This window comes from Crocodylus siamensis, chromosome 3 (genome assembly GCF_052110815.1).
Source record: "Crocodylus siamensis isolate JL-2025a chromosome 3, ASM5211081v1, whole genome shotgun sequence".
In the NCBI taxonomy this organism is placed as follows: domain Eukaryota; kingdom Metazoa; phylum Chordata; order Crocodylia; family Crocodylidae; genus Crocodylus; species Crocodylus siamensis.
This window is the reverse complement of record NC_143397.1, coordinates 115,507,259-115,532,526: the sequence shown is the minus strand read 5'-3', so window position 1 is coordinate 115,532,526 and position 25,268 is coordinate 115,507,259. Positions and strand designations below refer to the sequence as shown.

At 42.7% G+C, this 25,268-nt stretch overlaps 1 protein-coding gene across 1 annotated transcript in view; it reads left to right on the top strand.

Annotated features, from left to right (window-relative positions):
• The window catches only part of PAX5 (paired box 5), a 140,625-nt gene that overhangs the window by 68,009 nt on the left and 47,348 nt on the right, over positions 1-25,268 (top strand). Inside the window, exon 6 of the mRNA XM_090037662.1 lies at positions 23,976-24,151. Coding sequence (XP_089893788.1) covers positions 23,976-24,151 — 176 coding nt within the window. The remainder of the gene's footprint in view (positions 1-23,975; positions 24,152-25,268) is intronic.

The following is a 25,268-nucleotide window of genomic DNA, read 5'->3' as shown; positions in this document are numbered from 1 at the left end:
TCGAAACAGTTTCTCTGTTTCAACGCTGTTTCGACGTTTCACCCATAGGCTATAATGGGGAAGCTCAAAACAGCCTATAACTTTGTCATTTCTAGCCTGATTTAGATGAAACCCACAGGAATGGTAGCCCCATCTGAGGGCATGACACCTGCCAAGTTTCAAGGAGATAGGTGCAGGGGTTTTAGGGAAACTGTACCTCAAGGTCTTGAAAGCAAAAAACTCATGTCTCGTGTATGTGTTAAGCCACAGTAGGGTCAAAACTGCAGGCCTGCTAGCACCTACTCAGGGCATGGAGCCTGCCAGCTGTCAAGGAGATCAGTGAAGGGGTTCTTGGTTCTGGGGCCCTGCACCTCTAGCTGCTGACAGGCAAAACTCGGGACATGGGTGGGTGATGCTGTGTGTGTGTTAAGGTACGCCCTCACTCAGCTGACACCAAGGCAGAAAGCAAGACAGTTGAAACAATCCTGCCTTCTTTGCAGTTTTTCCATCCCTCCCCCAGAGCACTGGGATTGGAAGGGATCTCAGGAAAGGATGACAGTCACTGGCCAGCTACACAGTCAATAATGACAGCACCCCTCCCCCCACTTCCCCTCTCTTCCCCCTCCCTCTCCTTACTTTAGTTTCTGTTTCGCTGCAGGCAAGCCCAGCTTGAGCTTCGAAACTCGAAATGTTTTGAAAATTTTGAAACGTTTTGACTTGTCTTCTTTCGTTTTGAGGCTGTTTTGAAGTTCTCAGTTTCGTTTCTGTTTTGCTGTTTTGAGCTTGAAAGAAATCAAAACAGTGTCAAAACAAAACTGCTGGCAAAATTTTGCACAGCCCTACTATTTATTTATTTGATTTATATTTTGCCGTTTCCAACAAAAGCTTAGGGCCACTTACAGTAAGATAACAGAATAAATTATAGAACAGGCTGATTCCCCTAGTGGGGGCAAGGGCCAGGACCATGATCCAGGACCCCTGCTAGTTTGTGGCAGCAGTCACCTTACCAAGCCACCCTCCTATTAGCTTGCTGTCCTCCTGGCCTCACATGTCTTCCCCCACAGATGCTCAGTAGGCCAGTTTCAAGAGGAGGGCTAGAGAGTGCCCTAAGCAATGGCTGGCCTAGGGCTTGGTGGTCGGAGCATTTTGCTAAGAGCAGGAGATGCAGGCTCAAACTCCTTCTGGTTGTGGAAGGCCTAGAGCCTGGGTCTCCCAGTTCCTGGGTGAGTGCTCTAATAACTAGGCTTTTGCATGAAAAGGTGGGAGAGTCATCCTCTTCCATTTTGCTTCCAGCTGCTATATATCTACCTATGTAGTCCTATTCTCTTACAAGTGCAATTAGAATTTAAAAGATGCCTACACTCCCCAAAAAGCCACGTACGCATGTAAAAGCAAAAATAGGATTTCCCCTTAACTTCTCTCTGCCTCAAATGAACCTTAATGTGGATAATGATATTTACATCGCAATAGGAGGCTTGTGAGATATAGAGTTAATTTTTGTAATGTACATTGAAAATATAAACATTTGTGTATTATTATTGCTAGGGTTACTTAGAAAACTGTAATTCTGTTTTGTGGTAAGTCTTGTGGTTCTAAAATTTGCTTTTGATTTGATGTGGAAAAAAAGAGCCTTTTTAAATTTTCCATGAAAAAAAATGAGAGGCCTATCCCAGGATAAGAACTGGCATGGCAAATAAGACATTCACCTGTGTGCTTAATTTAGGAACATTGACTTGATTTGGCTCCAAGAGCTATGAACATAGCATTGGACTTTTGTTGTCAGGCCACCACCCTGGTACTTGCAGTAGTTACTAAAAAAACAATTCTGAGTGACAAATATAAAAGAGAAAACAGTGACCTATTCAGAGACAATTGAGTGACATGAAGAGAAAACAACATTGAAGTATACTAGGTTATTAACCTTTTTTTGCTGGATGAATTACACACTGGAATGGAAAAGGATGTAGGAAAGCTTTGGTACAGGAATGACCAGTATAGACATTGTAAATAAGTGTTTGATGGAACTCCGTGTTTGATGTGTCCATTTCCACTGGATTCTTCAGTGAAGATCAAGAGACACCACTTATCTCACTGACCATTAGCATCACTCCAGTCGCATAGCTCAGGAACCACCAACTCAACATCAAACTCCTCTGCTAGTAGTGAAAGCAGTTTTTAATATAATGGCATTATGTGTAGTGAAATGCTTTCATACTTGCCTAATAAGGGCATCCTTGACAATAAACACAATATCAAGGGAATTGTACTGGAGATTGCTAAATTTACTGCAGGATAAATAATTAATGTTTAGGTGACACTAATTAATTACATTAATTAGTAAAGAGCGACACCATTTTCCCTTCAAATATAAAAACTTGCCTGGCTTAGTTTTTTATTCAGTGTTCAGCATATCAGAACATTTTGATATGTTTAAAAAAAGGAAGAGGTAGCAAATCTACGATGAAGGATTTCATTTTTGGCAGAGCACTGAGTGCTTTTGGTCCCTTCTGTGCAATTATAAAGAAATCCTGAGTACAGATATATTAATACTACTAAAAAAATCATGTAACTAAAGTGATGTTTGCTGCCTTTACACTGCTTCCCTAACTTGCATGTGCTATACGTATATCTGTGTCCCCTACCCATTCCTATATCTTTTTGGGCATGTCTACCCGAAATGTTTACTACAGAGCTGCCTAATTAGTTCCACAGTAAACATCTCAGCATCTACACATGCAGCCATATTAGGCTGCAGTAAACTAATAAACTCTGCCATAGGTTAATACTTGTAAGCACAAGTACTATCCTGTGGTGGAGTTTTTTAGTGTGCAGCAACAAATGTGTAGATGCTGACCCAGCTGGCTGGGGCATAAGAGCGCTTAGGCATGGGGGATACCTGCTTCAACCTGGCTCAACATGCTGCAGTCCCACATGCACGTTCAAACACTGGAGTTTGAATGTGCAAATACGCACCAGAGTTTATTGCTGCACATTAATAGCACGTATAGACACTCTTTTATATGTTTAGTGTAAGGTCTTTGGGTAAGGGGCCTTTGCTGCTCTGTGTCTGTGCATTGTTCTACATCATGGAACCCCATTGTTGTTTGCCCCGGAAGTACTTCTGTATTATGTGTGGCCAATAATAATGACAGATGCAATAGTCGTTGGTAAATGACAACGGAACATTAAATCAAGCATGAGAGAAATGTGAAATTTAAAAATATAATTTATTTACTGAGCTCTGGATCCATAGAGCTAATGAAGAGTCAAAGAAGAAAAAGCAAGTAGATGAAGATCAAAGTTGAAAAGGTAAACAGGTTCAGGATCCACATGTTTATCTGTACAGATTATGTAACAGTGCTGTCCAAAAACTCCAGCCCTTCCCTCACATGCAAAGGACAGTGCTACATGGGATTAAACACTGTTGCATGTGTTCCAGTGCCTTGTAAACCAGGATGGACAAGTTTTTTTCTGTTCTTAAAAACTATTGCAAACAACCCTCTCATACAAATACCAGCCACTATTCTGTACTTTTCACTCCCATGTTATCTACTGGGCTTGTGGGTGGGCTTTCAAATGTTATATGATCACTCATAATGCATATAATATGTACTGGTGTGGGTGGAGTGTCTCCACTCTGGGAAGCTATTGAAGCTCGTGAAATGCAAAGAGAAATGGGGCCACAAATAGCTTTGTGAATTTATCAGCCTTAAAGAGTGTAAACGCCAGTCCTTCAAAGTGAATTGCGTGGGCATTCCCCTGTGTCTAAGTGGAACCCTGTAGAAGCAGATGGGTCTTCACATGAGTACTTCTGACAGGGTTAGGCCCTGCTTTTTCAGACAGCAGTGCTCCAAACGTACAGCATTGTGACTTTTGGCTGAAATCTTGGTCCAAGGGTGGAAAGCTCTTTAATGTCAATGGGACCAGGATCCCACCCCCTACCCATGCTTTGCCTTTATGTGAGTATCTTAGAATGTTATCACATTTCTCTGCTAAGGGGAACTGAAACATAAACTGATCATGTGGTTCATTTGACTAGAGAATGCACCATTGTTACTATTAGTAGTAGTAGTATTAATTAGGGGTGTGCAAAACAGACCTTATTCAACTTGGATTCAAATTTGGCCTGAATCAGGGACAGTGATTCAATTTGTTGATTTGGATCACTGTCCCTGATTCAATTTGGCTGAATCCGAATCTGAAGATTCGATGCTGATTTGGAGAATCAGCGATTTGGACATAGACACAACTTTAAAAGATTTTTCTGCATACTGGAGGTACCAGGCCTGGCTCATGAATGCTGAGATGATGGGGTGGATGGAGCATCCCACAGGAGTGCGGGGAAGCCCCGCCACATGCTCAGTGGCAAACCTGGAAGTGAACCGAACATACTTCCAGTCCACTTCCGGGTCTACTGGGGAGCACGCAGGGGGGCACAGTCATGCTCCCCTGGCTCAGTGATTGGCTGTCGGGGTACCCCAGGTGCTCCCCCCCATACCCAGGAGGCACCAGTCACCAAGCTGAGGGTGGGGGTGGGGGGAGGGCTCCCATGTGCACTCCCTGGCAGATCCATAAGTGGACTGGAAGTGCTTATGGTCCACCTCTGGGTCTGTTGCTGAACATGCTGGGGACACCCCTGCACTCCTGCGGGATGCTTCATTTGCCCCACCATTGCAGCATTCATGAAAACATTTAAAGCTGTGTCTATGGCCGAATCACCAAATATTTCTGAATCTCTCCGAATTGATTTGGAGGGCTCTGATTCAATTCAGAGGGCTTAAAGGGTTTCCTGATTCAATTTGGATTTGGAGATTTGGCCACTGAATAGAGCTGAATCTCCACCGGATCAGATCAGTGAGCGAAGTTTTGCACAGCCCTAGTATTCATGTTGTTGTTATTACTATTATTTGTGATTATGCAGTGTCTGGAAAGTTCAGAAATTTGTATTATTGAAGGCACAATAGTTTAGATCTCTTCTTCATTGATTATGATGATGATGGAAATTACTCTTCAAAATAGTGTACCATTCTGTTGCCTACCATGATAATGTCCAGAACCTATCTAGAAGCAATGAATTGCTTGAGAAACTGAACATTTTTGCAAGTATTTTAAACATGTTTTTTGATATTTTGCATTTTCATAAAAAAATTTGAAAAATCAATGTTGTTGTCCATTATGTTAATCACTAGAGAAAAAAAAAATCCCATTCCATTTACCTCAGCTGTCCAGAAACTCTTCTTACAGAGCTACTCAGCCTAGCCTCTGAGTTTAATTTTCAGCTTTTTGTGGGGTGCAATCATGGCCCCTTTGAAGTAAGTGGGAAAACTCCAATTGTTTTTAGCGGGGCCAGGATTTCATCTACTGGGTTTATTGTGGTTAGTTACTGTCAGAAGAACAAATACCTTATATAAGAAACAACAGCATATGGACTGATTCCTTGTGCTTACAGCAATCCTTTTGGCTTGCTCAGGTACCATATTTACTTGCACACCATACGTACATTTTCCCCAAAATCAGCCCTCCAAAATTAGGGTGTGTGTTGTTAATGAGGAAGCTGCTTCCTGCAGTGGAATTGAAGCATAGGGACACTGTAATGGCCAGCCAGGGAGGGAGAGACAGAGTGCACTGTTCGGGTTACTGTTTTAGCCATTTCACAGCCACTGACCATTGAACAGCCAAAAGCTGCTGCCAGTTTGGCAGTGGCTATGAGAGGGTCAAATCTTTAGCTCCAGGGAGAGAGGGAGTGACCTGAAGTGTAGACACTATTTCTGCTCCATGAGGCCTGGAAAAATCTTTTTTTTTCTTCATTTTCAAAACAAGGTGCATGTCTTATTTGGGGGTGTGTGATATGTGAGCAAATACATATTTTGCATTGCTTGTCTTTCTCAGCTGCCACATTTAGGTTCTTCTTCCTCCTTGATAGTTTAAGTGGTGTAATGGTAGGCCATGTTTTGCATGTTCACTATGACCCCTTTACACTGCTAGCCTGGTGTAAAGGAGTCTTAGGAGAATTCTGTCCAAGTAACTGTAAAGATATCAATATATTATATTAACAAAATCAGGTTGTCAGTTTTTGAGAAGTTCCTTGCTTGTTCTTTTTGTTGTGCTCATCACTCAAAATGTATTTGTACAGAATAGCAGCAACTACAAGACCTTCCATCTTTCCCTCTATCCATCTTGCCTTCACAGACCAGTATTTCTAAAACATACAAATCCTCTCTAAGAATATAATGGAAGTCTGGTTTGGCATGTCTGATTTAAAATGAGATTCCAATTTCATCTTTCACTGGGTATTTTTCCACATAACCCAAACATTGATAGAAATTGCTTTTTAAAAGAAATGATTAAAAGATGTATTAAGACATGATGTAGAACTATGTATAAATGATTTTAAAATACTTCAGATGAGATTGTAGGAACCAGTTAAAAAGCACTTTCAAACTGGACTACATAAAATAATGTTTGAGTCTGTATAGTATGTCATATAATACATCTTACAAAACAGAGCAGGGAAAAATCAAAATCTCATAATCATTTATTAATAAAGTAGCCATGATTGTTATTTTGTTTAAGGAGTTACTGCAGTTATACCCCCCACTCTTAAATATGATAGAAATTTTAGAAATACTAACACTTCTTCAGGGGTCTTGTTGCCATGGGCAAATTGACCAATGACCATAGTTAGTAGCCTGCTGGCATTAATTTGTGATATAGAGCTCATGGAAGTCAAAGGGAACCTTTCCAGAGATTTCAGTGAGCTTTGCATTGGGTCCTCACTAAATCTTGCTGCCTCATATATTTTGTTGACCTCCTGTTCTGCCTCTGACCAAGTCAGTCCTAATTGTATTACATTTTACCTCATTTAGTGCTAATTGAGTTCCCTTTTTTCCAGTCTTTATTTTACCTTGTATCCCTTAGGTTTTGGATCCCTTAACAGTAGGAGAAATGTATAATTAGAAATTGCTTTTGTGATACAGTATATTTAAACAGAAAAACAAACCAATAAAAGTGCCTACAGTATCATTGTTGCGAACTCAAAGTATTCAGGAATGAGGAATGCAACTCCAAAAATCTTGTGCCCTTGTTCTCTTATTTTATGCTTTGGAAGCTATATAACACGCTCTGTGGATAGTTTCAGGCTTTTGAAAGGAAACTTGCAGGGACAAGGAAGCTGAGGTTCTCATATAATCTTGTAACTGAGAGCTGAGAAACACTGAATATTGTTCCATGTGAAAATCAAGAGTTGGCAATGCTGCTTTGTGTAACAGCTTTCCTTGGGGTTTTAATATAAAGTTTGGGAGTGAAATCACAGAACCTCTGAAGGTTCGTAACACAGTGGAACCAAAATTGGCCTGAGATCTTGTGGCAGGGGTTAGGTTAAGTGTGGTTGGGTAATGGAGAGAACTCTGTGTGCTATTGGACTGAGTTCTATAATGACCCACTTTGCTGGGGAGGAAGGGACATATAAATGATCCACCTGTAGCATCCCAGCAGAGGTCTCATCTGTCTGTGTGGCAGGAGGAGACAGTGCAGGAACAGAGGGAGTCTACTGGAATCCCTCCCATACTAGTGGGAATTTCTGCTGGCCTGAAGTGCACTGTAAAACAGAAGAACACTTCTGTAATGAACACTTGCTGTTGCCTGTTAAAGTGCAGACCTGTGAATGTGAGCACAGGCAGTGCCTGTCTGTAAGACCTTTCTTTATTCATGGTGCTGAGTGCTTGCATTCACAAGCATCCCCAGCTCAGGAGCATCATTGGCCCGAGGCTTGCTGGGATGCACAAGGGCTACACCATCAGGTTTGTGCTAAACATCTTTGGATAAGGAGGTCTGAGTTTCATAGAGTTCTTTTGCTGATCACAATGCCCTTGAGTGTGGTTGGTGGATGTTGTATTTAAACTCAAGGTACGAGAAGCATGGTAAGATTTCAACATGGCTGCAGGTGAAGGCCATATATAATCTTCCCAGCCTTCACAGGAGTAAGGAAAATCCTAAAAAAAAAATTACTCCAACATAGCCAGTGACTAGAAGAATAGTCCTGGGACAGGAGAGCTGTCCCAGGTATCTCATTAAGATGCTAAGGCTGGGGGCTGAGTAGGGCAGTTGAAGGGCAAAATTCACTGCTAATGGGTGCCAGCCAGCTCGTGCCACATGCCAAACTCCTTCCTTCCCTCAGTGCCTGAATTTGTTTGACATCACTGCAGACTGCCTACTGGAATGCTGTGGGACCCTGACTCTTGGCCTCGGGGAGGAAGTCCTTGCTGTGGATGGCCTGACTGCTCTTGTCATGGTGTACTGTGCGGTGGTGGGACTGCTTGTGGCCCCTATTACAAGGCTGAAGTTTCATTTTATAAAGCACTGCCAGGGGGAGACTTGCATAATCCAACTATGTTGTCCAGAATGACCTTTCAAAGCTTTTTGAAAGTGGAGGTATCCACTCTTTTCTGATGAAGGAAGGAGATTTCTGTAGTTACTGCAGATCGGTAGAGCAGGATTTTGTAACTCATTCTGTCTGTGTCTGCTACTCCTTGGAATTCATCTCTCTCTGTCTTGTGGCTCCTATCCACTAGGGACCGTTTCTTATGGTCTCATTTACCGTAGATTTTAAAGGAAAATCCAGTCTGAATTCCTAAGGAAATAGGGACAAAGTAATTTACTCAGGGAGTCAATGGCACACTGCTGGGCACAATTTCTCCGAAGACACCAGTTGTGTCTATCCCACATGGCCTTGCTGTCAGGACCTGTACCCATAGGCATCAGTGTAGGGAAGCCACGAAGCACCCAGGGCAAAATGAAAGCAGTAAGTTCAGGTTTGTGACTGCAAATGTGAATGCGAATGGTAGCAGCTGTTTTTTTGCATCCCCCCCCGCAATCTATGATTGGGGTAGTTGCTCCTATTGCCCCCCTCCTCCCAGTTACACCACTGACCATAGGGAAGAGAGAGTGCATTTTGCACTAACTCCCCATACACACAAAGGGCAGGATCCTCTTTCACTTTGCACAGCCAAATGGCATTTAGTCAGCCATGTGGCTGCCATTTTTGGCACTTACGCTGGCCTAATTTGTGATTCTATTCCACGTGCATGATTGATGTCCACAGAGTTAATGAGCTCACCTAGTAGGCTGCACTGGCTGAGCAAGGTGTGTGGTGCCATATGAATGTACTGGCATAAACATAAGTCCTGAAACCATAGTTAGACAACAATTCATGACTAGTGGGTGTTGGATGTGGGAGGAGGAGGGACATCCCCAAGTTTTGCCCAATAGTCTGTTGGTTATGGGACTTGCCCAGGAAATACAGCACATAGGGTCAAGGGCCCCTTCCCTAAAGAGAGTAGGAGGGTAGGAATCTGCATCTCCAGTTTCCCAACACACTGCTCTAAACACCAAGCCACAGGTCACACATTATCCAGTCTCCTCTCCAGCACTTCACTGCACCTTGCATTTAACAGTCATTGGGTAAAATGGATGGAAAGTAGTGGGAAGGTTTCTGCCCCACTAGCAACAAGAATCCAGGTTAGGGTTTCAATATTGATCCCTCAAGAACAGAGGCCATCTCTCTGAGCCACACATCCTCTGGCTTTCTCTTTTCTTCCTGACCTCACATCTCTCTCCCTTTTTGGCTGTACAGAGTGGGATAGTAAAGATTAACTTGTGGCCTTGTGGGTAGACCACTGTGCTGGGTGGCAGGAGGTTCAGGTTTAAACCACCTCTGGGTGAGGGGGGCCTAGACTTTGGGTCCCCTCCTTCCTAGGTAAGTGCCTTAACTACACAGTTGGGCAAAACATTGTTCTCCTTCTAGCAGGATTTTTTTTGCTTAGCTGCAATTTCAAGACTTATGTGTGTATGATGCTGTGTACCTGCTCAGCTAAGTACAGCCTGCTGAACATGTACGTCCAAGCTGTGCATGGAATAGGATTGCAAGCAGAGGTGCTGAGTACGTGGGGGCCCAAAGGCCCAGGCCTCCCTCAGGAAGAAGGCTGTCACCTAAAACTTTCCACATGTCCATCATCTTAGCCCTTGCCCCCCAAAGCAAAAATAAAAGTTGGCACCAATGATTGAAAGTGAATGTAAATGCCAAAAAGAACAGATATGCAGCTGGATAGGTGCCATTCAGGCATTGTGAAATAGGATGCTACGCCCAGAGTGCCTTTGCAGAAGGCAGCTCCACTTCGAAAGTGGAGTAAGGTATTTTGCAGTTACTACTTGCTAAAAGTAACTGAGTAACCAACTGGAGCAACTACGGTTACTGCACTCTAGCTTCCCTCTGTAGACAAACCTGAGTTTCAGACTGCCTTGTTATAGGTGTGAGACACAAGTATGGACGATAATAAGGAATAAGAGAGAAGCAAGGCTGGATGGTGTGTATGGCAACATGAGGGTGTGAGGCTGCATCGCTTCCCTGGGCATCCAGTGGGATGGTAATTACCTGACCTTTGAAAAATAAAGAGAAGAGTAACATCAACAGCCCACAAGGAATCATCAGGCATCATACTTCTTCTTGCTTTATCTCCATCCACCATCTTCTGGCTAGCACTCACCACCTTCTACACTTACTGGGCAAAATTCTGCATAGTGTAGTTTGCTTCAAGTCAACAGGAGTTGTGTGTATATACACAAAGACAGAGTTCAGCTCATGGTATAGATAGCATTTTGAAGTACATGAGTGTGAGTAATGTGATAAATAAAGTTCTGTTGTGTTTCTCTAGTTATATACAGTATGATACACAGAATATTACAAGCATGAAAGCAAAAAGCAGAGGTGATCAGATGGTGGAAAATTCTAATTGTTACACACTGACATGACTGAGCAGAGGATTTATTTATTTTTTACAGTCATTATGTGTGTAATAATAGTAAAATACATGAAATAAAAGGGAACATTAATGTGAGACTGTTTAGAAAAAAAATCTCTAAATTCTTATAAACTTGGACATGAGACAATACACTTCAGTAGGCAGATGCTGATCTCTGTGTATCCAAGAAGAGCAGAACTGGTCCAAGTATATCTAACAGGTCAAGCTTTGAAATGAAGAAGCAATAAGCCAGTGAAATGGTACTATCACCGAAACATGATTGATCAATTGAATTCTATCAGAGACAGTGGACAGTGAGATTAACTCAGGCCTGATAGGTTCAATGAGTTAAAGCATGATGTTCATTTCAGCTTCATTTCACCAGTCTTTGCTTGTGAAATTGGTCAATCAATAGAGGTTGAAGATCATATATATATATATCGGTGACCATCTTATAGGGAATATAATCTAGTGTAGTCAGCTCCTGACTCCGGCTGCCTTCAGTGGGTAATGGAGACAGAGCTGAGACTCTATCAGTGCCACTGAAATGGCCTGATATCTCCTCCAAATGAAAAGTATTTTTGGATCTCTGATGATTTATCTTTTTTCACCCTCCCTCTCACTTTGATCTGCGGCAAAGCCCATACCCATCTGGGAGAAATATAGTGATTTCTCTTGAAAACATTTGTGCGATGATCAGCTATATACACTTCAAAATATAAAGCTTCTTTTTAGTGATATTGCCACCTGAAAAAATAAATAATGGTGTTTAGAAAACTCAAATAACGTAAATGCAAAGATCTCTCACAGTGTATGCAATTTTGAAATGCTACTCTGATAGTGAAACCAAGTAACTGCCTGCCACAAAGCACAGACAGTGCTGAGGAGATGGGCTGGAAATGCACTTTACATTTTAAACAAAGCCTTCCAAGTGGTAATTAAACAAAGTCTTTATCTTTTCTGGACTAATTTACAGGCATGATACAAGGAAACAAATCACCTTTTTGGCTCCTAGTAATATTTCATTTGCTCATAATGTTTTAAACATAGTGGATAACATCCTTCCTAATTAGCCTGCATCCTCCTGTAAGGTGAAGTAATTAGGTATGATACCAGGTAATGAAGTTGGACAGTACAAATTAGAGACAGAAACCATGTCCTTTATGAATACAAGCTGTTCATGTGATTGGTTCTTTACCTTCCTGATTAACTCTTTAAAGCTGTACAGGTACTTCAAAAAATAACCCAGCAAGTTTGCTTTGCTGCAATAAAAACATAACCTTTTACTGAATCTACAGAATGACTCCACAAAGACATACATATTGTGTTGCACCACTGTTACAAGTAGCTCTGAAAAAATGTTGAATATAGACTTTACACCAGATCCTTTGCTGATATATATTGGCTTAATTCCATTGTGGAACTGTATTGATTTATACCGGCTAAGAATCTGTCCTGTAATATTCTGAAGTTTTATAATCATTATTATCCTGTTACATATTATAAATTGCTATTTTCCATCTCTAGATGAGCAAAGACAGCCTAGAGTTGATCTTTCTTTATTTTAGGTCTGCCTATTGGTGGTATTTTTGAAAATATAAAGCTATAGTTCTGAGTTCATTTAGGATTTTAAAAACTGCCTAAGTGTCTTACAAGCACAAGTATCATTAATACTTCTAATTTTATTAAGCCGAAATGTTTAAAGATATTTAGGCATATAGATCCTATTTTAATCAATGGAAGCTAAACATCACATTCCTTTACAAATCTGGGTCTTAGGCATTTTTCACAATCTTATGCATACTCTATTGCTGTGTGAAATCTATTAGGGATATGAATTTGACTATAAACTGCATTCCTAAAGGTAGATCACAGCTTAGTAAACCCTTTAAAGAAATATCACCATTACTCAGGTCCTCCTCCAAAATTTTCTTTTCAAACAAAAAAGACCTAATATTCATGGGTATTATTCAAGCAACTCAAATTACAGATTGTCAGCAAAATATATAGATGAAGGTAGTCCTATTATACTCCTCACTCTATCTAGGCTATTTACTGACTTTTATTTACTGTAAGGACTCCTTTACTAGCCTGTATGTGCGCATCTATGAGATGTTTACTGCGCAGTTAACTAATTAGCTGCTCAGTAAATGTCTCGGTGTCTACATATGCATTCCTATTACGTTGGAGTAAACTAATTTACTCCGCAGCAGGATAGTCATTGTAAATACAGGCTGCTGATAGAAGTGAAGAAACCCCCCCCCCCCCCCCCAGTGTTTTGCTGAAAGAGGAAGCATGTTAGTTTGACCCTGCTCTCCAGCTGAACATGGAATAGGATTGCAAGCAGAGGTGCCGAGTACGTGGGGGCCTGAAGGCCCTGGCCTCCCTCAGGAAGAAGGCTATCACCTGAAATACTTAAAACTTTCCTCATGTCCATCATCTTGGAGTGGATACTTCAGCAGGGCTTTTTGGTGCTTTTATCTAAAGAGGATTCAATCAGCTATTAGATAAAAGTGCCAAAACGCCCTGCTGAAGCACGTGAGCTCTACAGACATTGGGCGAGCTGGGTCAAACTACCACAATGCCTCTTTTGGGCATGTGCTACACTCGGCATAGGGCTGCACTGAGTTTAAAGTAAAGAACTGTTTTTTGCTTCTTTTTTTGTTCCTGGATACACATTCAAATGGTGTGCCCAGGAGCAATAAACTCCGAAGCAATAAACTCTGGCGTTTATTCATGCACAATAATAGCACATGTAGACATGCCATGTGTTGATTTTTATTAGCCTGCAGCTGCCTGAACTAGTTCAGATTTATTCAGAATAGCGGTTGACTTTTCCTGCTAAATTAATTAATTTTGGGGGGTAAATCAAAAATACAGAGGAGGAGTTTGCATCATTGCTCATTAATCTGTGGATGGTAATATAGAGAGACATCACTGTCCCAGCTTCAGCTGTATTCATGGGCCAGGGGAAGTGTGAGAACTATCAGGGATGCTAGTGAGACTCCTTGATCAACACGAAACATCCCTTTCACAACTATGGGCAAAATCAAAACTTTCAAGCTATGAGTTTGCCCGTAAGTGAGACTACATGCTCCCATATGGGGGTAAGACCCACTGCCCCCACTTTTGTGGGATATCTAAACCCTAGGGCTAGGAATATGTGATTTCTCAGGTAAACACACACAGATTCTGGGCAGGGTAGGGAGAAGGAACCCTAAGCACTGACCCGTATAAGCAACCAAGAACATGTAGACTGTTGTAACTTGTTGCTGATCAAGGGCAGGAAAATCTTACTAACCCCAGAGAATGAGGGGGAATGTGGGAGGGAACTAGGTCCAGGAACAGATGACTTGGAGGCACAGACCTTCCTGGGGTGTCTGTTTACCAGCCTGTGCTGTCTCAGCTTTTATACCAGGAAGCCCTGGGCATAAAATCTAGGCACATGGATGGATTAATAATTTGTTTTGGGAGAGTGCCCCTTCCTGAATGAAGGAGAGCATTGTGCCTGCCTTCTTTATTAGCATATCTGGAAAGATGCCATTGGATTAGGAACTAATTGTTTTTCAGAGTAGGTGGGTACACATACACTGTTACTATCAACAACATATAACCCTCTGAGGTGGATGCAATGAGTATATGAAAAATGTTTTTACCACTCCCTGGAGCCTATTTATGACCCAAACTGTTTCAAACATGCCAGTGGCATTTTAATTAACAAAGATGTTCTGGTGTATTTAAACAATGCATGATGTTAATGATAATTGTCTTGCATTTATATAGTAACTTTCAGCCAGATGCATCCCAAAGACCCTTATATTTCAGATAGATAGATAGATAGGTACTGTGCTATAGGAACTATGTTGCCAAATACTGTCATGAAACCACTTCCGTAGTGAAAAACATGGGGTTTTAAAAACTGGGCAGCAACAGTAAATAATAGTTAGAGAGGAAGTGAAAAACAATGCTGCTCCCTTTTGAAACTTAATGTATAGGCACGTGCAGAAGGAAGGTGGGCTGAAGGGTAGACAAAATGTAATTACCAAGGCTGGAAAGTGGCCAGGACAATGGAGCCAAAAGCACTTCTCTTGTAAAACACATCAGGGGGCTCTTTGGCCACAAGTAATCAAAATGGTCTCTGTGTAATTTTTGCCTGTACATACCTACTGACAATGCACCATGTACTACATCTTTGAGATAGACTCAAACGGGTTGTGCCCAGAAAGCACTCCACTTTTCAAATATTGCAAAGGACAGATGCTGGTCCAAACTAAGGGCATCTTTACATGTGCTCTGGTGGAGGGGGCTCTTTAAAGCGGCTCCGAGAGCTGCTTTAATTAAAGCGTGTACAGCATCTTGTGTATTTGGTGTCCTGTGCTTCAAAATAGCAGTGGGAGTTGAAGTGCCCCTGCTGCCATTTTGAAGCATGGGGATGCTGAATACACAAGATGCAGAGGCTGCTGGAGCATGCTAATTAGGACACTTCAGCAGACTTGATTAATCAAGTCTGCTCTGATATGCAGTAATTACAGTGTGTTGGAGCAGTGTCCATGCACATCTGCAGGCACCCTAAGGTCTTTGTATACAACTGGAGTGGTGCAGTGCAACCTGAAAAGGCCTCTAAAAGGGCAAATAAACATTACCTTTATGTGGAAGGATCCAAAATGGAAGTCAGGAAGGTGTCTCATTATTATCATTAGTTGATTTGTAGTCAAGCTAGAGCAGGGGTGGGCAAAATACAGCCTGCAGGTTGGATCCAGCTCACCAAAGGATTTTATCTGGCTGGCAGAGAGTCCCTTGGCTCCGCCTGGACCAGGAGTGGGGGGCAGCCTAGGCCATGGCATGTGTGGCTGGTCCTGCCACCCCCAGGCACAGGGTGGGTGGGCGGAAGTGCAGCCACTGGACTTGGCTTCCTGGCAGCCCCCACAGCAGTGGCTCACTTTGCCTGGCTGCCACTTCTAGTCTGGCATACACTCACTGCCAGGGGTACCAGACAGAGCAGGCAGGTGGATAGGTGGTGTTTCCACAGAGCTGGCCTAGGACTCCTGCGGGCAGGGCACATTTGGCCTGGTGGATGCGGCTGGGCTATGGGTGGGTGGGCAGGGAGTGGTGTCTGGAACCAGGATGCATGGGTGGGTGGGTCCTGGGGCCGGGATCATGGGACAATGACAGTGTGAGTCTAGGGGTAGGACAGATATGTGATTCGTTCCCTGCATGTCCCTGCCCACAGAACTGGCACCCATTGCAGGGAGATGCAGGGAGTGTATCACGGCTTTGCCCCAGCCCTGGCCCCATCTACCTGCTCTGCTACTGGACACTATTCCCCACCCACCCACAGGTCCTTCCCCTCTGCTCGGCTGAGTGCACCCGGCCTGTGGGAGACCCAGGCTGGGTTTCCATGGAGACCTTTCCTGTCTACCTGCTCCATCTGGTGCTCTTGGCGATGGATGTAGGGCAGACTGGTCCAGGTCCAGGTCCAGATAGGACCAATTGCCCCCACCTCCCTGCTGACGTGCTGGGACAGCACCCCTCCTCCCCGCATCACCATGCTGGGAAGGATCAGCATCCCTGGCCCTGCCACAACAGCTCACTGAAGCTCCTTAAGTGGCTCTCCAGCCCAGATAATAGCCAACCCCTGAGCTAGAGGCTTTAGGTAGGTACTGTACAAACAGAGAACCAAAAATCATGCTCTGCCTCAGAGACCTTATAGTCTAAATGTGTTGCTGGCCATGTGTCAGTCTATCCAGCTCCTCAGTATTGGGGGTTGGAACAACTGCTTGTGAACCAGGGTGTTTCTGAGGATTTACCTTTGAACATTTCTTAGTCTTTTTATTGTGCATAAAGGCACAGGATGCCGAAAAAAAATGACAGTTTTCTGAAAATGAGAACCAAGGGATCTGTAAAGAAAGAGTTATATATTGAACTTCCTAAAAGGCATTTGCTAAGGCTGGAAATAGTCTTTGTTCCAATCACATCCCAGCTCATTTTACCTCTTGACATTGGTTTCTTTTCCATTATCATCTCCAGTCAGGCCTGGAGTTTCCAAGCCATTATAATTTTGCTTCTGCCTGTTTATCCAGTCTCCTCTCTAATTGTGTTGCCCTGAGCTCCTGTCTCTTCTGCTGGCTTTACCACCCTAGAGAATTTGTTTTTTTGCTTCTGTCATAGCCAACTCCATACTTCTTCCACGTTGTGCCCCCCACCCTCATTCATCATGTTTTCTTCCCAGAGAGCTCCGAATGAGCATCTTCTTCTTTTCCACACCCCGCTTGGCACTTCCACTGTGATGACTACAAGGAGTCAACTACCTAGTGCTGATCTGGTCAAGGAGCAGTCAGTAATAGATGCTATTGGCCATTATATATATATAAGCACCCTGTATATTGCAAGATTGAGTATATTTGATTGCATTCTTTCTTTCTACCTTTCTTATATCACTTAGCTTTGTCTTTTTGGCCAGGGACCACATCATCCTGGGTACAAAACTTAGGAGAAAAGGGCCTTGGTTTTGATCTAGGAACACCCATCCCAAAGATAAATCACTGCATGAGAATTAATTTTAATCTACTTCAAAGGCACGCACAAAAAAAATCAATGGATATGCTTAGGGCAGATACTTAGAGGTACAACTGTTGCCAGAAGAACATGAATCTGCTGCACCATATTTAAAAAAAAATAGATCTAATTATACATGTGATCTTTGGATATATAAACAAAGCAGGAACCATGAGGAACAAATGGACCATTTACCAGGTCATTTTTAATTTGAGATCATTTTGCTCCTTTGCTTACCCCTTTTAGGCCAAAATTGTATAAAGCTTTAACTTCACTGCCAAATTGCGAATAACGTTGGTTTAACCTGAAATTTAAAGCCAGCATTTCCATGCTCCAGAGACAGGGTCTCCCTGGCCTTTTGCTACCATGCAGCTAGCAACCAGAATTTTAATTTTATAAGCTATGGTTGACTAAACCCAGCACTAGGTCTATTAGATATTATTTGATTTGGAATAGAAAAAAAAGATTTAAAGATACACTGCTCCCCTATATACCTTTGTATCTTTTCACACTTCTGTGCACATGCTTAGACATTCTATTCAAAGGACAAGGTTCAGATTTTCCTCTTTGCAATAAAATTGACCTTAACACTGTTACATAAACCTAAGTTAGCTACCCTGATTGAAATCACAATGACTATATTTAAACAGGTAAATAAAAAGTGGTGATGGCTTAAAACATTAGCTAAATGGTAGAAAGATTTCTCTTTCCTGTTTTGTTTTCCTAAAATCCATCATGTGTCCTGTAGCCCCCATTAGTTTGCAATGCTAGACCAGGTTTACAGAAATAGCTAATGGTTTTAAATGCCTGGAGATTTGGGTATTTGAGACACCTTAAAGAGGTCTAGCTTTCTAAGTGTGGGTGCTCAGCACGTTCTGAAAATGAGTCTGTTTTTAAATTGTCTCAAGTTGGGTATTCAAAAAATCAGTAGCACTTCTCAACATACATTGTACTGCTGTAAACCCTGGGGAGTTTGGCATGGAAGACTGGTCTTCTCATGGACTGAAAACTGGTTAAAAGATAGGAAATAAAGGGTAAGACTAGAAGGTTTTTTTCCCAGATGGAAAATGGTAAATAGTAGGTATCCCAGGGATCTGTGCTAAGATCTGCACTATTCAGCATATACATAAATAATCTGGAAAAGGGAGTAAACAGTTAATTGACAAAGTCTGCAGAGGAGACCAAATTATTTTATGTAGTCAACTCCAAAGCAGATGGGAAGAGTTAGATAAAGATCTCACAAATCTGAGTGAGTGGACAACAAAGAGACAGATAAAATTCAGCATTGGAAGTGCAGAGTAACACCCATGAGAAAAATTAATATCTGTATACAGCAGTGGGCTTTGGCTTAGCCATTACCAGTCAGGAAAGAGATCTTAGAGTCATTGTGAAGAGGTCTCTAAAGACACTGTCCCAACGTGTGATGGCAAATAAAATATTAGGAATCAGTAGAAATAAAATTGAAACAAAACAGAAAACATCACTAGGCTAATCTATGGTGGACCTACTTCTCGAACACTGAGTGCAGTTCTGGTAACCTTAAAAACAATACAGTTAACAGCAAAGGGACACAGCCCAAGGCACGGGGCAGTGATGACTTCCAGATGCCACCACGACTGGGATTGCAATTGCACAGCTACCAGCAGCAGCCACTTTTTTGCACCTGCCCCTCTGCTACCAAGTCAGTGCCTGGAAAAATTGACCTGTTCACTCTGCCCTACTACAACACTGAATATAGTATAGGTAGAAGAAAGGTAAAGAGAAAGGTAACAAAGATGATCAGGGGAATGAACATCTCTCATAGAGTCACAGAGAAGTAGAGCTGGAAGGGACCTCAGAGGTCATCTAGACCAACCCCTGCCTGAGGCAGGGTCATCCCTATCTCAACCATCCCAAACAACCATAATCTAAATTCTACATAAGACTACCCTCAACACTCGACCCTAACCTGCCACAGGTAAAGCAAGGGAACCCCAACAGCCAATGTTCTGCTTCTATAAAATGTTGTCAATATATTCACAAGACATCCTGGGCAGAGGGCCACACCCCACGTTACAGAGGAAGGCTGCCCCCCTTCCCACTCTGTACTAGTTTAACCATGGGGTAAAATTCCTTCCTGACTCCAAATACAGCAATCAGTCTGACCCTGAGCAGAGGGGCAAGACCCTCTAGCCAGGAACATTTGGCTTTGCTCCTAGCAAAAGAATCAGAACACACCAGTTGAAGTTCCTAGCCTCAGCTATAGCCAGCACCCAATGCCTATAGGGAGGCTTAAAAACACCCGCATGTAGCAGAAACAAGGAAGCAGGGGGTTGGTGTGGGAGCAACCAGCAAAGCCCAGAAGGCATGGGAAATACCCATGGTAGAAAACAGGCATAGCTGTGCCTAGATCATTCCCAACCAGTGACTGTCCAACTTCTTCTTAAAGACCTCCAGTGATAGAGAGAGTCTAAAACTTCCCTAGGTAGTCTATTTCACTGCCTCACTTTTCTCACAGTGAAGAATTTTTTTCTGGATATCCAATCTAAATGAATTTTGTTGCAACTTCAAGCCATTGGCTCACATCCTCCTTTCTGCAGCAAGAGAGAAAAGGTGTTTTCCTCTTCTTTATGGCAGCCCTTCAAGTACTTGAAGACTGCTATAATGTTCACTCGTAAGCATCTTTTCTGCAGCCTGAACTTGCCTAGTTTATTTATCCTCTCCTCATAATTTGCCTTCCAAATGATCATCTTTTTTGGCCACCTCTTGACCCTTTCTAATTTCTCCACATCCTCTTAAAATTGTGGAGCCAAGAACTGCATGCAGTACTCCAGATGAGGCCCAGTCAGTACTGAGTAGAGAGACACTGTCACTTCCCATGTCTTGTACTAATACTTCCAGTGATGCATTCCAAAACTGCATTGGCCTTTTGTGCAGCTGGATTGCACTGGGGACTTGTATTGAGTTTATAAACATTTTGAACAGCACCAGGCCCAGTCCCCTGTGGGACTGCAATCAAAACCTCTTGCCATTATGATATGGATCCATTACTAGTTACCCTTTGCTTGTGGCTGTTGAGTCAGTTATCTATCCACCTTGTAGGAGTTTTATCCAGCCCACATTTCTCCAATTTGTTTATGAGAAGGTCATGCAGGACCTGGTCAAAAGCCTTGCTGAAGTTCAGCTACAGTATATCTACCACATTCCCTTCATCCACCCAAGCAATTACTTTGTCAAAGAAGGAGATCAAGTTTGTTTGACATGATTTGTTTTTCATAAATCCATGCTGGATGCTTGTGATCAGCCTTTTCTCCTCCAGATGCTTGCAAATAGCCCTCCTTAGGATATGCTCCAGCAACTTCCCAGGCATTGAGATGAAGCTAACCAGCATGTAATTTCCTGGGTCCTCCTTGCCTTTTTTTAAAGGCAAGGGCAGTACACTGGCTCTTTTCCAGTCCTCTGGTACCTGGTCTGTCTCCCATGACTTCATAATGATCTTTCCCCAGGACTCCAAGATCTCCTAGGAGGAGAGTCTGACAAGACTAGGAGCCAAATTCTATTCTAACTGCTAGGCACTTAAGTGGATGTAGGTGTCTAAGTATGATTCAATTTCACCCTGCTCAAGTCCCTGAAAAACTATTAATGCAAAAGGTGTGTGGGTCCTCCTTCCCCTTCCTGCTTTTTTTGTAACTCACACTGTCATCCTACCCTTAAGACTATTACAGAATTCGTTGCATTAATGGATTTTCATGACTCAAACTGGGTGGAATAGAATTGCACTTAGGTGCCTGAGTCCACTTAGATGCTCAATAAGTGATATAGAATCTGGCTCTTGGACTCTAATGTAAAAAAGATGGCGGGGGAGGGGGTATATGATGAAGACCTATGAAACCACAAATTATATGGAAAAAGTAGACAAGACCAATCTGTGGTGATCACCACCACAAGACATCATGGAGGCCAATCGTATAATCAGGCTAAAAGTGAGATTAAACAAGTTTACAGAGGATAGACCCAGGCTGGGGTATGGAAACACCACAGTCATAGATAGAACCTCAGGCTCAGGACATCCATTACTGTATGATGGTTGGTAACTAGGAAGTTTGGACTCACTGGGCATATCCCCACAAGTGGGAACATGTGTTTCCTTGGGGACAAGTAGCAGTGGTACACATTGTGCTGCTGCTACTTGTCTCTGGGGAATGGCTGTACCATGCACACTCTAGAGCATGGCATATTGCCCAAGGTGGGGTAGGCGAGGCTGGGACCATCAACTGTGCTGGCCTCAGCAGCCTTATTTGGGATCCTGAGGGCCTCCAGGAGATGCAGCCATGGCCCTTCTGCAGCAGTGAGCCTTGCTGGCAGCTGGAGTGTGGCTTTGACTGGCCAGATTCCAGTTTTGGGTGGCGCACACTGCTGCCACGTATACTGCCCTGCTTTTTTTACACATGGGTTTTTTGACCCCAGGATCTCCTGGGTTGGAAAAATCCACCCATGCTGCAAAGTAGCAGTGTGGGGAATGCCTGTATGTCTGGTGCTGCATACCACATGTTCATGCTCATCTGGACACGCCCAGTGGGTGCATCCATCTGTGTGCGCACGTACAGTTTGTGGCACCACAGAGTTATTTGAGGCACAGCAAACTGCATGCATCGCATGTGCAACCATTTACCAGACTGCTAATTTGTAGCACTGTGCCAAAATTTGGCACCAGGAAATCCTGGTGTCAGAAACAACCTCTCCAAAAAAAAGTGGCATGGCGCACACTCCAGGAGCGTGCGTCAGCTGGCATGGAGGCTCAGTCCTCCAGGGAGATGCTCTGGCTTCTGGCTAGAGCATCTCCTCATTTCTAGTTGTTTCCCAGCTCCTCTAGCATGCTGGGGGCCAGAAAATGGCCATTTTCCTGAAGTGGAGCATTTTGTCCTGCACTAACCCCATGTTCATGGGCTTACAAGAAGAGGGTGCCACTGCTATTTTTGTGCCACAGCAAATGCACACCCCTGCATGTGCATGCTCATCTGGATGCACCCAATATGGCAATTCTTATTTTATTATAGTCTTATGGACTTCAATGGTGGGAGCAAAGGGGGAGGCAGGCCTGGGGCTTACGAGAAGAGGATTTATTGAAGAGACTCTTGCCGTCAGAAAATTTAATTGATACAGAACCTGTAGCAACAATTGCCAATGTGTAGTATTGCTGATGACTTTCTTGAGGGAAATCATCTTAACTATAGATAAACTCTTGCCTTATAGAGTGTGTTCACTTTATATAGCTCCAAACCATCACTAATACCTGTTCCATTGCTTCAAATTTGCTCACTTTTCTTGGTAACCCAGAGTGGATGGCCCTCACAATTTCATTGCAAGATTCATAATATCTGGTGTTTTCCCCCTAATGTCCCAGCTTCTGGAATCACATGAATATCGGAGAACCTCAGGTTCCATTTCATAAAAGAAGTACATTTCTAGTCCACATGGTGGCAGGGAAAAACATGAAAAGGCAACTGAGTCCACTTTAAAGCCTCAGAAACCAAAAATGCAAATAAGAACAACCCAGAGCTTATTAAATGTTAAATATTTTTTGTGATTTTTGGAGACTGACACATTGGTTTTGAATCTTTTGCCTGTCAGTATGGCTAAGGAATTTAGCCAGTCTGCCAAATGGATTGACCCTGAAAACCCACCTTGATCCTGAGAAATCTAACTTTCTATTACTGCCATCAGATACAGTGAAAATGAAAAAGTGATAGCATAGCAGCAAACACTGTCCCAAGGCTGGATTGTGAGGCAGGAGCCCTCAAGGCAAGCATGCCAGACCCCATGAGGGTGTAGTCAGGATTTCTGTTGGCCAGTGGTCAGTGCTAGTGGTTCTGGGATTGCCTGCCTGCAAAAGGTAGTGCTGGGTGCAGCTAGGTTTCTTCTTGGCCTTCCTACCCCATTGCTATGAATGGATTAGATTGCAAACCTAAGTACGAGATTGAAAGTCATCAGTGAAAAATTATGCTTGCTGTCTGTCTGTGACACCTATACAGTACTGATGGAGGAAGCAATGAGACATTTATTTTTGTGTGTGTCTGACTGAGGAACTGAAAAAATGCAGGCCTATTGCAATTTGCTTAGTACAACAAATTACATAGCACTTCTGCTGCTGTTCATTGCAGGTCTGAACCTGTAGGAATTATAAATATGGTAACAACAAGAGCAACCCACATTTGTCGTTCTGAGCATAGAAAATGACCTTTCAAATAGTTAAAGATGAGAGTCAGTTTGGCCGTGGTGTCAAATAGATACTGTGCGTTCTGTTTTGTCTTCAGACCCCCATACCGTGTGTTGCTAGGTATCAGGATAAAGGCACCTTCTGCCAGAAATTGTCAATTTACACCTTTTGGTGAAAGTTTTTACAGCATCTTATGACCACATGCAAAAGTAGTGACACAACGTGCTTAACACATTGTGCTAAAGATCTGTTGTCAGAAAATACACAACAGAGTATCTTCTGCACCAATACAACTTGCTCTTAACCTTGGAGAGCCTCTTTTGTCCTTTTAACATACTGATACCTACATGTAATCAAAAGACACAGTAGAACAAAGCAAGATGCTTCAGTGTTATGTCTGTGCTTGTAATTCCTTTTTATTCTTCTGTATATTTTGTCCTTTTTGAAAGGTATTCAGGAATCTCCAGTACCAAATGGCCATTCCCTCCCGGGTAGAGATTTCCTTCGGAAGCAGATGCGAGGAGATCTTTTCACTCAGCAGCAGTTAGAAGTGTTGGATCGAGTCTTCGAGAGGCAACATTATTCTGACATTTTCACAACAACTGAACCCATCAAACCAGAGCAGGTACTATTGTCAACTGCCCAAGCTTTCCAAGTGCTGGGCTGTAGGCTCACTTTTGCTTGAAATCATGCAACACTTAATACTTATGGTCTAACTAGGGAAAATAACAAACAAAAGGGGGTGCCAAACTGAACTGTGTTCAAAGAAGTACATAGGTGTCTTAAAGATGTGTACATTAAACCAAGAAATAGATAAGTAGTTGCTGCTTACAGGATATAAAATGTTTTGGGGATGAAATTGCAGTTGATGTTGCAGTTGGATCACACATGTTTAAAGTGTTTGGAGTCTGTATTGCATGTTCTTACTAGGTTTATGGCAGGGTTTGCAGATACCAAGGACTGCAATTTTAAAATTGCACAGTATTTTGGGTGCATATGGACTGTTATTGTGCATTTGTACCCAAACTGGATGTTTTGCACAAGTAAATGGCCAGTTAGTTGTCCATCTGGCTACATGTCCAGACACAACCATGATTTCTGTGTACCACTGGGTATTGCATCTGCAGGTTATTTGTGGAGTTATGAGAAATATGGCCCAGATATATTTTTTAGGAAGCTCTTACATTTTTGCCCCTGTTTCAGACAGCGTAAAGTCCTGTCTCTGCTTTCCAAGTAGCTGGTTTTGGTTGTTGTTAAACCACTGTTTAGCCCCATCTGTAGGACAAGTTTTTACTAGCCTCTATCTGAGGTAGCCATGTAACTTGTGCTGTCATTTCAACTCTAGGATTCATTAGCTACTTTGTCTGTGTTTAGCAATGCATCTGGCTACTTGTCAATCATCACCTGGATTTCCTGTGTTCAGTCTGTGTTCCTTGCATGATGAAAACATGGGAAAACAAATAATCTCCTGCTGGCACACGTGAATTAGGGCCATGGCGGGGCTTTTAGAGATTCTGGTAGGGGCACAGAAATGGGGAAATAGATGTTGCACTCAGTTCTTTGATGCTAAAAATTCTGCAGTAGAGTAGAAATCTTCAAACTCCAAACACTCTAATTTTTGTTAATTTCTCCCCAGTTCAATCTTCAAATATTGAAGAAGCAGCTTCTGACTCGAGTTGTCCCTGTCACAGTTTGCATTCTTTAGGAATGCTGCAATCCGCTGTGTTCAGCCGAACACACCT